The 15253-nt window shown below is 37.7% G+C and overlaps 1 protein-coding gene across 8 annotated transcripts in view; it reads left to right on the top strand.

Annotated features, from left to right (window-relative positions):
• Nucleotides 1-15253, top strand: part of DACH2 (dachshund family transcription factor 2) — a 289478-nt gene that overhangs the window by 155531 nt on the left and 118694 nt on the right. For 4 of the 8 annotated variants that reach the window (XM_083797536.1, XM_083797535.1, XM_083797540.1 and 1 more), the window contains exon 3: nucleotides 9224-9295. The exons of the other annotated variants lie outside the window; for them this stretch is intronic. In XM_083797536.1, coding sequence (XP_083653662.1) covers nucleotides 9224-9295 — 72 coding nt within the window. The remainder of the gene's footprint in view (nucleotides 1-9223; nucleotides 9296-15253) is intronic. 8 annotated transcript variants of the gene reach the window in all.

Below are 15253 nucleotides of genomic sequence, written 5' to 3'. Positions count from 1 at the left end.
GTGACGTTCTTTCCCACCAGCTTTTTGTTAGCCTGGTGTCTGATGGCATTGAGGTCTGTAATGATCCTAAGACGTCTGCCTCCCTCCATCACATCTATAACTGCCTTAAAAGCTATTTTAGCTTTTTTACATCATCACTAAGAAATGTCTTACAGTCAAATATGGTATTGGGAGGCATGAAAGATTTGTTTTCTTTAACTCTCTCTGTTGTCCAGAGGACTGATTTGACAATAATAACACGACTATTGTTATTTTTTCTTAGGTTTTATTTTTCTATACAGTTGTATGATTATGTTGAACAAATGCATTCTGAAACATTTTCCTTTTGGTAGCTTTAACCAGTATCACAGCAAATGTATTTAAATGCCTTAAGAATGCTTGTGTAAGAATCCCAGACTGACTGCATATATTATACACTCTTATATTTTAATATAGGAAGCTGGTTTTCTTTTTCATTAGCAAAATTTGTATTGTCATTGAATAAGTTTTACATGACTGGTAGCAGAGAATGGCTTATTGATTTAGCTGTTTATAAGGCTCCTCAATGCACTGTGGGTGATAATCCTCTGGTAGGCAAATCAAACATCTTCAGATTCGGGACTGTCACTTTGGGTGACATAAGGCCTCAGTCGTGATTCTTCATTTTAGAAGAAGTGTGTTTTGTGCTAACAGCAGAACTCTAAATATTATGGAATACAATATCAGAGACAAGGAGCATGTAGATCCTTACTGATCCTCTGCTTTGCTTTAGATATATCCTGCAGTATTTCAGAAGGCCTGTTAAGCTCTGGATTCTTGCACATACTTACAGTTTTATTCCTTTGAGTTGAGAGGCAATGTCTATAAGAGGATGGAAACTAAAATTTATTTGTAGGATCCATTTAAAAAGATGCAGTTGTAACTAGATAGATGATGCATCTCTGGTTGCAGAAAAATGTTGATCCATCCATTTACAGTGCTAAAATGTGCTATGTTTACCTAAGTAATATTCTCTCAAAATGCAGCATTCAGATAGAAATTAGATTTGAGCAGGGCAGTTTACCATAGGGAAACTTCCTAAAGCTGGATTTTGGCAAAATTATTGGTAAAACAACACTGTTGCAAGTTGTTCAGAAAAATGAGACAAGGAATAAATCTCACTGGATTGGAAAGTAAACATGTGCTATACTTAAATCTAAGTATTTCCATCGTTACAATTTTGGTTAGGGATTAAGTAATTTCAATGTAATCTAGCAGCTGTAGTGCTTCAGTCCTTGTCATACAGACCTCTGGAGTCCTAAACAAGCAAAATACTTAAGTATGTTTTTAATATTAAGCACACAAGTAATCCCATTGATTTGGATTGGATTAGTTGTTTGCTTTAACAAGTGCCTAAATGTTTTGCTGCTTACTATGATATTCTGGAGATCACGTTCTATAAGGATTCTTCCACAAAACTGTGAATTCATTAAGTACCTGTATGTTAAACCAATATTCCCTTTTGATTGTCCTAGTGTTTTTCATCCTTCTATTGTCTTGTGTGGACTAGGGATCGTGAAAAGAAGCAACATACAGTTTGAAAAAAAAGTTGGAAAAGAATTTAGCCAAGTGGTTGCTGACAGGTGATGTTAATTTGTTCTTTCCTGGCCACACTGAAGAGCTCAGAGTTAAGGGAGTGGCTGGCGCTCCGTGCCCAAGGTGATGGATGGAGGTCTTGCTTGTCTGAGGATGACGGTTTGCAAAGCATGACTTCTGGTTCTCCTTTCTCTTGGAAGTATTTATCCTGGTGCAAGGCAATGACAACCAAAAGTAGAAGTTTTTCGTTTGCTGATGATGATTTCTGGATTAGCCTTTGCATGGGTTTGCAGAGAGCAGAGCTCGGCATGCTGAAAGCAAGAGGGCAAATACGTTCAAACAAGGCCAAGTCTGCTGTGAGGCAATAAGAGGGGACTAGCTGGGTGTGCAAAGTAGGCATAAACTGCCCTGGTAATCTGGGGGAGAAGATTTTGGCATAACGTCTGTGTGTGTGCAGAAAACCGAGAGAAGCAAGCTTAGCAATGAAGGCCTTCACTGTCCCTCCTGGAGAGGCGGCTTGCATGGCTGCTCGCCGGGGAGCAGGCCTCGGCGACGCAGCGGCCGCACTGGCCCTTTCCGCCTGTGCGAGAAGAATGTGCTCGTCTTTCAGGCCCCCCCAACTAGTGTAGCATGAGGCCAAGTGCTCGCCACAAATTAGGGTTCGTGATGAAAAGAAAACAATGCTTACGGAGCATTTTGGGGAGGCACACTTTTTTATTAAGATAACATAACTGAAATAGATTTCACTGTCTGATTGTTCTCAATGAGTGACTGGGTCCATATTAAGATTTCACTGGAAATGTATTCATGTTGTATAAACTATTTTATCACAGTCAAAATTAATAGGTGTAAAGAAAAACAAGCTGTCATTGAGCCTCGTATTATACCCTGTCCTCTTGCTGAAGAGAGAGACCTCTTCAGTTCACAGAGAAGCATACTGGTAGCAACTGGAATTGCTGCTATCGTGTGGTGCCTATTTTAAAGATAAATGTAGGACCATAGTTGTGGAGGATTCACTCTAGAATCTGAATTCATCTTAAAAATCCTTTGCAAAAGAAGAATAATTCCTAGAGCTACCAACCTCCTGTGACTTGAATATGAAAAGCTTTACTTCAGAAAGAGAAGTATTTTATATAATACATGCCTGAATGTAAATGACAGACATTTTATTAGGAAAGGAAAGCCTTTATTAAAATATAATGATCTACATTGTTTTTATGTAATCTAATGAATTACAGTAAGAGCCTGAGAAATGAGCTGGAAAAGGTAGAGTACTCTCCCATGAAAGCGAGCTATGATAACCTTTTTGTAATTCCTTAACATGTTGAAAGAGTATTTCTACACAGACTTATTAAATTAAGCAAGGTCACCTTTCATTTTATTAACAGATTGGGTTTGCCAGATCATGGACTTTGATTGTGAAAAATGTGGATGAACCATAGAGTAACATATGTCAAGTAGAAAATAAGTTGTAAAAATGTGAAATAATTTCAATACACCTTATATTTTTGTTTTTTTACTGGTGCTTAATTACTATTTTCCACATTTGCATATTGATTGGATGTGTGTTAATAATAATAATATTTCTAAGTGGATTATCTCTCCTGACTGGTGGGATCTTGAGCTAATATTTGCATAAAGGGAAGAAAATATTCTTTTCCACAGTAATATAAAATGCTGTTCTTTTGACATACAGTATGCAATCATTACTTTGAAAGGTTAGCTATAAATAATAACCAGTGAAACTGGTCATGTGCTTAAAGATGAGCACATATATTGCATTTACCAGTCTGACCCCCGTTCAGCAAGGCAGGAATAAAACTAACATCATGTCACCCAAGTTTCTCATATGCCTTTCAAAATCTCTCTGTGTATGTTTTAGCCTTTATATAGATACATGAAAAGGAAAATTATATTTAAAAGGTGTTACATGAATTTAACACATTGCTGTAATTGTTTATAAATAATTTCATAGTCATGTCTAATTAAGACAGAAAATGTCATTTATATTTCCAGTCTCTAGGAATTACTTTTTTTTTTCCCCTGTATTTGCATCTGTCAAAAATAAGTTTTTTTTAAAAAAGGTAAAAGTAATGCATAAGTTTTTTGCTGGTATATGTAACAGAAATAAGAGAACATCCCATTAGCAGCCCCAGAATTTGAGTAAATAAAAGAGGTAATGGGGTAGATTATTTGCATATTGTATGTATGGTTTCAAATGAAAACACACTAATGTACAGATGCTGCTTAACCTCTCTATCATTAACAGCTCAGTAGTTCGGCGCACATACGCAGAAAAAGCTGTTCTTGCTACTCACGGCATGCAGGCGTGGTGCAGCAGAGTGCAGTTGACTTGGCCCTGGCAGTCGTAGAGCAGGTGACTTGATTACACTGAAATCAGGCAGAAAATGTCCTCTTCTGGCCACTCGAGTGAATCAGTCAAATTATCGAGTGGCAAAACTAATTCTATGCCTTGGGCCATCAGAGCTGCCACTTCCTATAAGTCAAGCCTTCACTTAGTGTGAAATTGTTTTTTATTTTATTCTCTTTCATTTATTATGCTTATTTCAGCTAATCCACTTAGTGAACGTGAGTTACCCAGCATACTAGAGCTCTTTCAGATGTGCAGCCTTCTCATGCTTTAGTGGTGAAATACAAGGACTGCTCTCCTTTTAAGGAACTCCCAACCCTGTTATGACCCATACAGTTAAAAGGAATATTTTACTTTTTCAGATGAGACTCAAATGTGGAGAAGAGTTTAATGTGATGTAAAATTAACTAAAAGTGCTTATAGCTGAGCTTTCTTTTATAATTCAGGTGGCTCATTTTTAAGAACTAGAAACATACACTATGAATTGTGGGCCATTTAGTATCATTTAATTTGAAGAAGCTTAACCAGACAATTCAAAAACATGGAATGTTGTTTACAGCATTACAATATTGCCTTAAATTCTGCAAGAAAGAAAGCTATGATCTGCTTCAACTGCTCATACAGGTGATATACCCCAGGCACTACTTGCGTATGTAATTTTGTCCAAATGGCAATCTCTCATTTGACTGTGCCCTCTAGTACACAGCATTAACATCTTCCAATAAAAGAATAGCAAGACATATGGAGTCTTTTATTTCAAGCAAAGAAAAATCAAAAAGAATAATGAGAATAAAAAGTAAAATGCCTGTGGTGATGCGCAGGGGAAGTTAGAGGGGAGTTCCTATGGCAGACTGTGTCAGAACAGAAAAACAGAAGTAACCAGAAGGCGTCTCCTGTAAAGCATCTAAATACAGGTTTCCTTTGTCCATAAGTTTAAAAATACATACATATATGCATATTTATATACAAACACATGTATAAAATGTGCTAAAACAAAGAGACATGGTTCAGCAGAAACCAGATACATTGTTTTAACTCATATTCATCCAGTGCTTTGAGCTGATGTATGTTTTGGGCAGATGAGGGGACTTGCAGGGTGGAAGGAAGTAAGCAGAGCCTCAAAAAGAAAAGTTGAAAGGATCATACTGTGATTAAGATGGATGCATTGCTGACAATGTCAGACCAACAGCTGCTAAATCTAGGAGACACTTGAAAGAGTCTCTCTATTTTGTTATATATGGAAGTCAATAGGTTATTTGGGCTAAGAACACCCTATTATTCAAATTTAGCTGACCCAGAAAGCCATGCCATCTTTCAATGGCAATTCAGAGGGCTTTGCCATTTAGATAGTGGTTTTGGTATTTCCTAGCACAAAAGTGTTCTGTGTAGTCTCATATGACATATGGATATATTGATCTTTTTTTTTTTTCCTGAAATGTATTAACTTAGTCTGTATAAGGCTTCAGAAAGCTATTTTGTGCTTGCAGCTGGTTAGATTGTTGAACACTTGTCATCAGAATCTCCTTTTTAAACCTTAAAACCAAAATGGAAATGAACCAAAGTTGTTTTTTCCTTCCTGTTTTGGAGCTTCTTCATTACCATTTTTAGTTACAGGTAATATTTCTTCATAGTAGTTTATTAATCCTATATATTGTCTGAGTCCTAATCCTACTTAGAATTTGTATTCTTTGATGGAATGTCTTCAGTGTACATTGTGCATAGGAAAACATCCCGAGAATAGGTTTTTCTGCTCATTGATATGACCATGTCCTTCCTTTTCTGATGTGTCTCTCTTGATCTCCATTTTTCATTGCATCATATTACTCTGCCTTTCCTCTTTATTTTTTTGTCCTTGACTTTTATGTCTACACTACAATTTGTGTTGACCTTGAGGTTGCCCTCAATTAGCTGAGCCATTTCAGTAGCATGGCCCACACCAAAATCCTCTGCAACGTGCTTCTTATTTGAAAAGCAGAGCATCCTAGAAACTGTTCTGTGACCATTTTTCTTTTCCTTTCAAGTTAGTGTTTATTTCCAGGCAATAAAGAGAAGGAGTGATACAAAAGAGATAGAAATCAGAAGCAATAAATCATAGGAGCACTTCTGGTAGGTTTCCTGTGCTCATGCGTGCAGTGTCTGTGCCATCTGCAAAAAGAGGAGGATTAGGAAAGGTTTGGATGAGAGAGATAAATCTTATCCCTGAAAGTTCAACAAACCTCTCAGGATCCAAAAGATGGCTGCCAGGGATCAAGCGCAGGAATTTGACAAATAATGGGCAGAGAGCAGGTTAGGCAGCCTTCGTGTTTGGCCTTAGATATGGCAGGTATTAGAGTTGCCGGACTTAGCACATTCAGGGTTTCTGACAGAAACCCCCAAACCCTGTTTGTGCGAGTTCTCCTACAGCTACGCATGGTTGCATGCCATACCCTGTGTATGGAAGGGCCGTGTTGGCCAGTTTTCCTTCAATGTTCCTGTTCTACTTTGGAATTTATTCTGTGGTCTGACTTCTGCACTGGCAACAGCAAACCTTGGTACCTAATGGCTAGGTGGGAAGTGTATTTGGCTTGTGGCCAGACGGAGATGAGGACAGTTTGTGTTGTCGTCATAAAAGACATGGTCATAGAGCAACCATGGTCAAAATGTGTGTTTGTGTAGCAGCTCTCAAGGCTTTCTGTGCTGATACAATAAAAATAATAAGAAGTGGTTTACTAGATAGTAAATTACTACTTAGTTTTAAGATTTGCTACCGGCGTATTTTTAAATGCTAAAGTGATTAGCCACTTTGTTAATAGATCTGCTAACTAGTTTTGGTAGTGAGCTAGTTTTGTTCGTTTTCCTGTTTTCCAGCCCAAGAAGGTCATACTGGTCTTTAAAAGAATGGGTGAACTGTGACACGTACTGTTATCACTCACATGCCACACATGAATTTTTGCTAGATGACAGTCAGTGATATAACTCCCATGCTTGTATCTTCTGCATCACCAAATTCTCCTTCTGTACCTCTCCTGTGAAATAACAAGTGGCAATTTTGCAGTGGATTTTGTGGGATGCCATTCAATTGCAATCAATAGCTTGGTGAAATCATTTTTCACAAATATCAGCTAAGGCGCTACAGGCATCTCTTTCAGAATGTGCTCAGAAAAAAATAAAGTTGCTTCAGCCACATTTTTTTTTCCTGCAGCTGTATGCAGTTTTGATACTCGATTTCATAGAATCAAAGAGGTTGCTTTCTCATAAATCAATGGTCAAGACTGGTAGTCTGCAGTGGCTGATGCTGGTGGCTGGACATGGACAGAGCGTGGAAGTGAAGGATGGAGCAGGGACTTGATGCATGTTCTGATTTTCCAGTCCACAGTATTTTCTCTTTTATATAGCATCATGTGAGAAGGGGACAGCTTGGCTATAGTAACAGTTTTAATCTAGATCTTTCGTATCCACTGATGGTTATCTGAAGGAAGGTTACGCTGATTAGTTTGTTTTCTAGTAGAGGGAGTGGAAATGACTGCACGTCTTCAAACAGGAGGACCTGCGCATGCATAAAAGTTTCCTTGTGTTACCACTGCCTCCAGATACCATTTGTCTCTTACATGCACATGGAAGTACATATGGGGTGTTTTTTCCCCTATATTTAGAGAATTCTTTTTTCCCTGTATAATTTCCTTCATTCTTTGTTGAGAATTTTATTTGTGAGAATTAGCTATATAATGTATATATTAATCAGGTTAGTTTCTGCTTTCTCCTTTTGCTAGGAATGCGTTGCTTCTTCGTTTGAGTAATTATTTCTGATTTATAGCAAATAATATCTATGAGCAAAAGGTTATATAAATATCTTCCCAAGCTTAGTCTTAATTTTGCTTAGTGAGTGAAGGAAGATAAAAGGCAACATCTTTCCCAGGGCTCTTAAACATTAGAACTTGAACCCAATTAAGGGATTTGACTTTTGTTTGTTTGTTTGTTTGTTTGTTTAAATCATTTTAAGAACTGAGAGATGCTTAAGGCACCCCTAGTGGGACGTGCATGGTTCCTGGCATGAGAATGGGTCTGGGGACTAACTCAGGGCCTTCTGGCATCCAGTCTCCGTTGTACCATTTTGCCGCATGTGACGATTTACTTCTTACTTCCCCTCCTCTAAAATGATGCCAACAGTTGGCTTGTATCATGTGGGGAGCGAGGAGGTTGATCAGCCAAGATCTACGAATTATTTTGTTGATGGAAAATGTGTATACTTCAGTAAGGCCATGATTATTAGTTGTGTCTTTAAACAATCTTGCACTCAATTTCAGGGCATTCTGCCTGCATGAGAATAGTGAGAGCAGATTTTTATGTTGAAATTGTGGTGAACTATTGTAGATTAATTTTAATTACAGTCCATCAGCATTTGCATTCTATTTGGGATGGCAGTTCCAGTAAGCTTTTTAAAAATGTGGTGGTACAAATGGAAAAGTTTTGGCAAATATTAAATGTAACAGTGAAGACTTTTGTTCCTCATTAAACCATTTCTTGATGTTTCCCGATAGATTTTCATCTAAACACTTGCTAATCCCAGAGCTCTGACAGGCAAGGCCTGCTGAATTAGGCCAACCACTGCTACAAATAGCTACTGCGCATGAAACAGTAATCATTGCTTTCCAGTCTATTATTAGATTAACTTCATAGGGATTGCTTTTTTCTCCTGTGAGTTGATGCATAAATGACATGCTTTACCCTCCAATAAATCTAACAGCAGAGTGGCTATGACATGATGTTCATACCCCTTAGTCCCATGACAGATTATTTTTGATTGCTGCAGAAGTTTACAGCAGCTTGAAACCATTAGAATTTAAAGGCATCATTGAAATTTTACAGCGTACCTGACTCAGACACAACAGGGCTAGTACTGAGCTAAGTTGGGAGGTATTGGCTCCGCGTTGCGATGACTTGTCACAGGGAGTCTTAGTTACGCTGATTCCCAGCTGTCCTTCAGAGGAGGTGGATGCTCACACGGTGCTGCACCTTTGCTATCATACCTTGGAGAATGCAGGCTCCTGCAGGTGATATTCCTGCTCTTCAAACTGCAACCTAGAGACAGTCGTAACTGTTAAACGTGTGAAGACGATGTTATACGCAGACAGTGCTGTACTTACATGGAGGAACTTACAGAAGCCCTTTTGAACTTTTGTTGCTTGTTAACCTTTATTGGAACTCATACTGGTGATCACTTTTCTTCCATGTAGCAGTAAATAGAAGTTTGTACTGTTAGAAAGGATGAAATTAAGTGTTAATAACATACGTGCTTTTAATAGTGTTCTTTTTTTCCAGATGTAAGAACTTTGTTTTTTCCTGATGAAACCCAGATAAAGTTTGCAAAGCTCAAGACTCTTCAAATCCAAGGTGTTTACTACTATTTATATCTCATGTGAATGAATGTCTGTATTTGGTTCTGGCTTTAAACTGTGTTTATCCATTATTTCATGGAGGTGTGTAAATTTGCTGCTTTTAGATATATGGCAATCAACTGTAAAACTGCTGTCCGTGTTAGTAAGAAGATGCACTGATTCCCATTGATGTGTGTTTGTACATACCCAATAAGCATCACATCAAACTGGTCCCAGCAGGTTTCCATAAATCTCTCAGTAGATTTCTATTCTATTCTATGCAGTTACTAAAAAAAACACCTTTATTTAAAAAATAATTTATTTATTTTTATCTTTAGCGTCAGTTTTATATGCTAAACAAAGTGACTGAACCTGCTTGTGTTCTTAACCTATGTCTGTAATAGATATGTCCAGCAGATTCAGGTTGATGAATCTGGTATCAGGTAGAGAGCTAGCCTTAACACAGATCTACTGTAGCCTCATGGTATTTTTGTATCTGACTAATATACTTTGTAAATAATGGCATAATAGGGAATAAAATATGATAGCGTGAACGATATATATTCTTGATAGCTAAATGCGATATTCTCCAAAGAAAGCTTTAAGATATTTGTTCTAATTATCTTTAAAACAAATAGAACAGAACAAAACACGTGTTTAATAGTTGCACAGATTGAGTCCCTTACCAAGCTGACTTTGGGAATTAGTTCTCAGTTTTGCATATAGTAGTCACAAACCAACTTTTCTGAGTACTCTTTAGCATAGCTGTCCTTTTCTGTTTAAGGGAGAAAACTGAACAAGAAGCAACAAACAGATTTTTTTGTGGAATGCTCAAGCTCCACATTTTTGTGTAGCAGTGTGCTTATGATACACTCTCTTCGGAAATAGGACTGATTTTATTAGTGTAAAATATTTATTCCTAAAGAGGTGAATTATAATTTAAAAAATACTGGAAAGGCATTTGGAATTTCTAAATACAAACTTTTCCTACAGAACCTTGAGCATTAAAAGCTTTGCTCATTAAGTCAGGGAAGAGAATTAATACCTTCTGTACCCAAGCACGTATTACATTTGGTCTTATTAGAACATGCTGCAATTCGATCTCGGGTATTCACAGCATTCTTTGAATAGGCTGTGAGTCTGAGCTCTGTGATACTGTTCATATGTGTATCTGAATACCTGACTCAAATACCTAACTTAAATTTGGTTGTGGTTGGTATACCCAGTGTTGTTACAGTAGTAGACAAGGCCAAGTGGTTTTTATGGTACTGGGCTTGCCTCTAATACGTGACCTCTTTTCTTTCTCTCCATATGGGCATTTCTACTTATTTTGAGATCTTCAGTTTTCTAAATGATGATGAAATTATAATCAATTAGGGTCTGTGTCACAAAACCTTCTGTACATGAAATAAAAGGTGCTGACAATACCATATCATTTCAGAATTAGGCCATTCTTCTTCTGACCTGTAAGAGCCAAAATTGAAGGGAACTGAGGATTAATCTGTTGTTTATATCCGTATGTAACCTTGCAACATATGGATTAGATCTTCTCTGCACCTGTAGTATAACATTTTCCTCATGCTACAGCGTAATACCTTAACTAAAACCATGGAAGCTTTCTAATGACTTCAAAGAAATCAAAAACCACATTCAGGTTGAAAGCATTTTATTGTTTGTAATTTTTAGCTTAGTGCATATTAAATGTAATAACTGATGAGTTTAGTAGAATAATCGCTATTACCATATGCAAGAAACATGCTTCATAAGTTATATAAGTCTTTAAGAACTGTTAACTTTTATAGAATTTGCTGCAACAAATCATTCTGGGAATATCTTATAGTTGTGTTTTCAATTGAGGTTCCAGCATTTGGTTGAAGTCTATTCTGTACTTCTATCATCTCATAATTCCCTCCAGAGAAAAGAGAGAACAATCTTCATGTTGGGAGGGAGGATGAGGGAATGATAATTGAAACCATGTAATAAAAAGGTAATTTAGCAAAACTATTAGTTTTAGTTGTTGTTGTGGTGTTTGTTGTTGGTGTTTTTTGTTAGTTTTTTTTCTTTTTACTATTTTAAGCCCATTATTTTTAAAATTACTTCTGTATTAAAAAGGCTGTAAAACTACAGTGGATGTCAGCACATTACATCTTAATTCTCATTTTCCTTTGCATGAATAGTAAAATCTTTATAAATTGTGAACTAAAATTAATTGAATAAACTTCAGCTGAACATTTTAAGGTTTCTGTTCGAATTGAAAAAAGCATATTGTAGACTTTTAAAGTATCATTTAATGGTTTCCAACATTGACCACACCTCGAGTGCAGTACAGGAAGAAAGTGCTGATGGAGAAAAACAAAAACCAAGAACAAATGTTAATTAGTATCGTATGATTTATAGCTGTGTTTACAGCAGTAATACAGTTACTAACACCCAGATCTATTGCTAGATCATAGTTTTCCATCCAATAAAGAGCCATTATCAGCTACAGCTTTTATCAGCCTGGACAGCCAGTGAGTTGCACCAGTTCAGCACGCAGGGCTACTTGGAGAAATAGATTACGGGCCTGGCCCAGGTAACATTTCTTGCTAGGTCACTTTTAGGCTGAATTGGTTTCTTGCCTGGTTCCTAGAACCGCCTCACGAACTGGGGCTTTGCATTACATTGGTAACGCAGGGAGCTCGGCGAACAGAGAAGGCGGTGGTGAGACCGGAGCAGGAGAACATGCTGCTGCTGCACAGGAGCTCCTAGCTTTAGGCAAATAACCTGTGGGTGGCTTGGTTGTGGTTTTGGCTTTTGGGTGAATTCTCTCCCACCTGTGTATTGTGACTTCAGTGTGCTGGTGAACTGTGACTGAATGCTCAACAGGAGTTGCCTTCCCCCTAGCCATCCTCCAGATTCTCCTCAGGGTTGTCTTCTGTGTGGTATCTTCATCAATAACTTGAATGATGCTCTAACGTCTGCTTCCAGCATCTGCAGATTGACAGCAACTGCGAACTTGGGAAGGGAGGTTCAGAATTCAAAATGATCGTGATAAATTGAAGAGGTGACTTGAGACTGGTAAGATGAAATTCAATAAAGGTAACTGTGGTGGCTAGGAAGGAGAAATGTGCATAAGTACAGACTGCAGTATACCTGGCCAGGAAACCAAAAGAGGAAAAAGAATCTATAGATTAAAATGGATTGCAAATGGAATTGGTTGCTTTTGTGGTGTTGGTTTTGTTGGTTTTTTTGTTGGTTGTTTTTTCTAAACAGTTAGTTCTTACTCTGGGTGTATTAATAGTGTGTGTCTATGCTGGCATGTGTGTTTCAAGGGAAGCCTGTGCTGTAATACTGGGTATAGATAGAGCTGAGCATCTTTTTTTTTTTTTTTTCTTTTTTCTTTTTTCAGTCCTTGAGCTAGAAGTGACATTTCCTTTAGTTTCTGAAGCAATACTGAGGCTTAAGTACTCTTTACCCTTTCTAGTGCATCTCTGTTGTTAATAGATGGCAAACTCTGAATATGCCTTTGTTTTTCTTAACTTCAGTTGAAAACCTCTACAGTGTAGCCATTTGGCCATAAATCAAAAAATAACCAAAGGGTGTTAATTAAAGGACATGCAATATCAAATATGGTATCTATTTGTCTCTAATTAAACTAATTGTTTCTAATGGAAGAAAAATGTTCTTTTAAAGTATTCATCATCTTATCTATAATTTCCATGAGTTTTATGATTTTCAGGAAATCTAACATCAACTTAAAAGCATAAATGACTATAGCAACAAATTTAGAAGCTATCAGTAAATCCAGGATATTGTTATATAAACAATGTATTTCCTTATAAGTATATTAATATAAATAGAACAACTGCTTATAGCAAAAAAAATATTATTAACAACTGAATTCTAAAGTACTAAAATTCATTAAAACTGATTCCTGACATTTCTGACTTGAAGACTAGGCCTCAGCAAGGCATAAAGTGCATTAGTGCCATTTCTCAAAGCGCTTAAAAGATTTCTAAAAACATAGGTAAAAGGTTTCCATTCACAGATCTAATGTTAAACTGAATTGCAAGATAAAAAATCAGGAAATTCATATGGCAAATAGAATGATCTGAACTTTGAATTTACTTTATTCTGTAGATCAATACAAATATATATTTAAAGCTACCAAGTAATTGGTGATCATGAAATCCTTTTGTATCAGCGTGTGATGCTTTAAGCAGCTTTTTGCTCAGTTACATTTTAAAGTGATGCTGAGACTTGTGAAACTGTTAAGTAGTTTACTGCATGTTTACATCTGTGAATTCCTGTCCATATCAGATGCCAAGGTAAACAGATACAAACCCTGTGAAGTGTAGTTTGCTCTCCTTTTGAGGGTTAGGTACTTTTTTTTTTGCAGCTGTCTTCGCATTTCAATTGATCTCCATTAGGCTTTTGAAAACCAGTAACAATTGGGGTCATGGCACAAAGTAAGAAATTTTTGCTGCAGTGGTCAGTGTTTACAGGAAATGGTGAAACATGATGTCTAATCCTGTTAAGTATTATCATGTTCCCACCCCATTTGACTTCGGGGGCATGTAAGAACCTCGTGGGCTCATGTCTTGATGACCCAGTCTCGAGGTTAAGTTGAAGAATATCCTGATTGTAAAGATCGGAATCTGTGTTGCCTAAAACTGGGAGGTCCACTTTTGTTTTCACATATGCTCTAAATTTTACAAGAAAATGTATATGCTTTGTAAGGGTTTGAAAAAAAAAAAAAAGGTTGGCAACTCTTCCAATTTTTCTCCAACTCTTGGAATTTTTGGCTGAAATTAAGTTTAACTCTATTTGATTGTCTACATACCACTCTTTTATATAAAGTCCAGAATCAAGAGCAGCTTCCATTACATGCTAGCAAGCGCTGTGAAAGGTTCACAGACCTGGAGCTTACGAGCTTGGTCGCAGTCTGTTTTCTTGGTGGGTCATTAGAAGTTAATGGGTGTATCTGCATGCAGTCCTCATTACTGCCTGCCCTCCTATGGAGAGCAGTGGTCCCCTCTCTTGTCCCCAGGCTGAGTGGCTAGGGTCACTCTTTCATAACCCATTTCAGTCAAGTTAGTTTAACAGTTTAACATGTTTTTAGATAAGTTACAGAGCAACTGCAGAAGTACCACAACTGGCACATCCAATGACAATGTCATACAGAAGTTGATACGTACCTGATGGGTATCAAGGTGGGTACTTCCCCAGCCAGAAACACTGAGGCTGGAAATTTAAGCTCTAAGTTTTAAAACCAGTCTGTACTCTCCAGTTTGGGTGTATTTGAGTGTGGCTGTGTTGCCCTTTCTGCACTTGTGGGGTTGCATGTTTCCCGACAGTGGGTACCCAGTCCTGCTTGTGCTGCCCTTTGCTGTCTGGGACATCCCACAGGGCAGGTAGAACCTTCCAGCACTTTACAAACATCAGAAAACAGTAAACTACAGTAAATGAGCTGCCATAGATTCAGCCAATACGTAACAAATTAAATGACCTGTAGCAATTTATTGTAGTGGATTAATTGTTTTGCATTTCTTTAAAAAAAAAAAATCTTCTGATGACTTCGTGCCGTCTGGTAGGCTTGCCATTGACACAGCAGTCCCAGGGCTAGAAAATACAGTGTATTTAAGGCAAGTTTTGCCCTGTTAAAAGAGCTAAACTCTTCACGTTTTAAATCTGAAGAGTCAGAGACGTGCTCAGCTAGGGTACGCAAAACTTACGGACATCTTTCTCTCATCCGTTCACACAGAGTGCAGCGCTCCATATGCCTTCACCTAACTGCAAAAGGCATGGCGTGTTCTGTCTTCCCCGAACATGCTGTCCTTCCCTTTTCTAAGCATGCCGGTGGGTGGGTGGGCGAGCGTACAAGCATGCACGTCTGTGCTTGGGCGCGTGTGTAAGCACACGCAAGTCGCAGCAGCGTTGACATAGCTTTTCTATTTGCTATCACTTCTAAATGCTGGGATTACCTGGGCGATTG

This window comes from Anser anser (assembly GCF_964211835.1).
Source record: "Anser anser genome assembly, chromosome: 13".
Taxonomy (NCBI): Eukaryota; Metazoa; Chordata; class Aves; order Anseriformes; family Anatidae; genus Anser; species Anser anser.
This window is presented reverse-complemented; position numbering and strand designations above follow the sequence as displayed.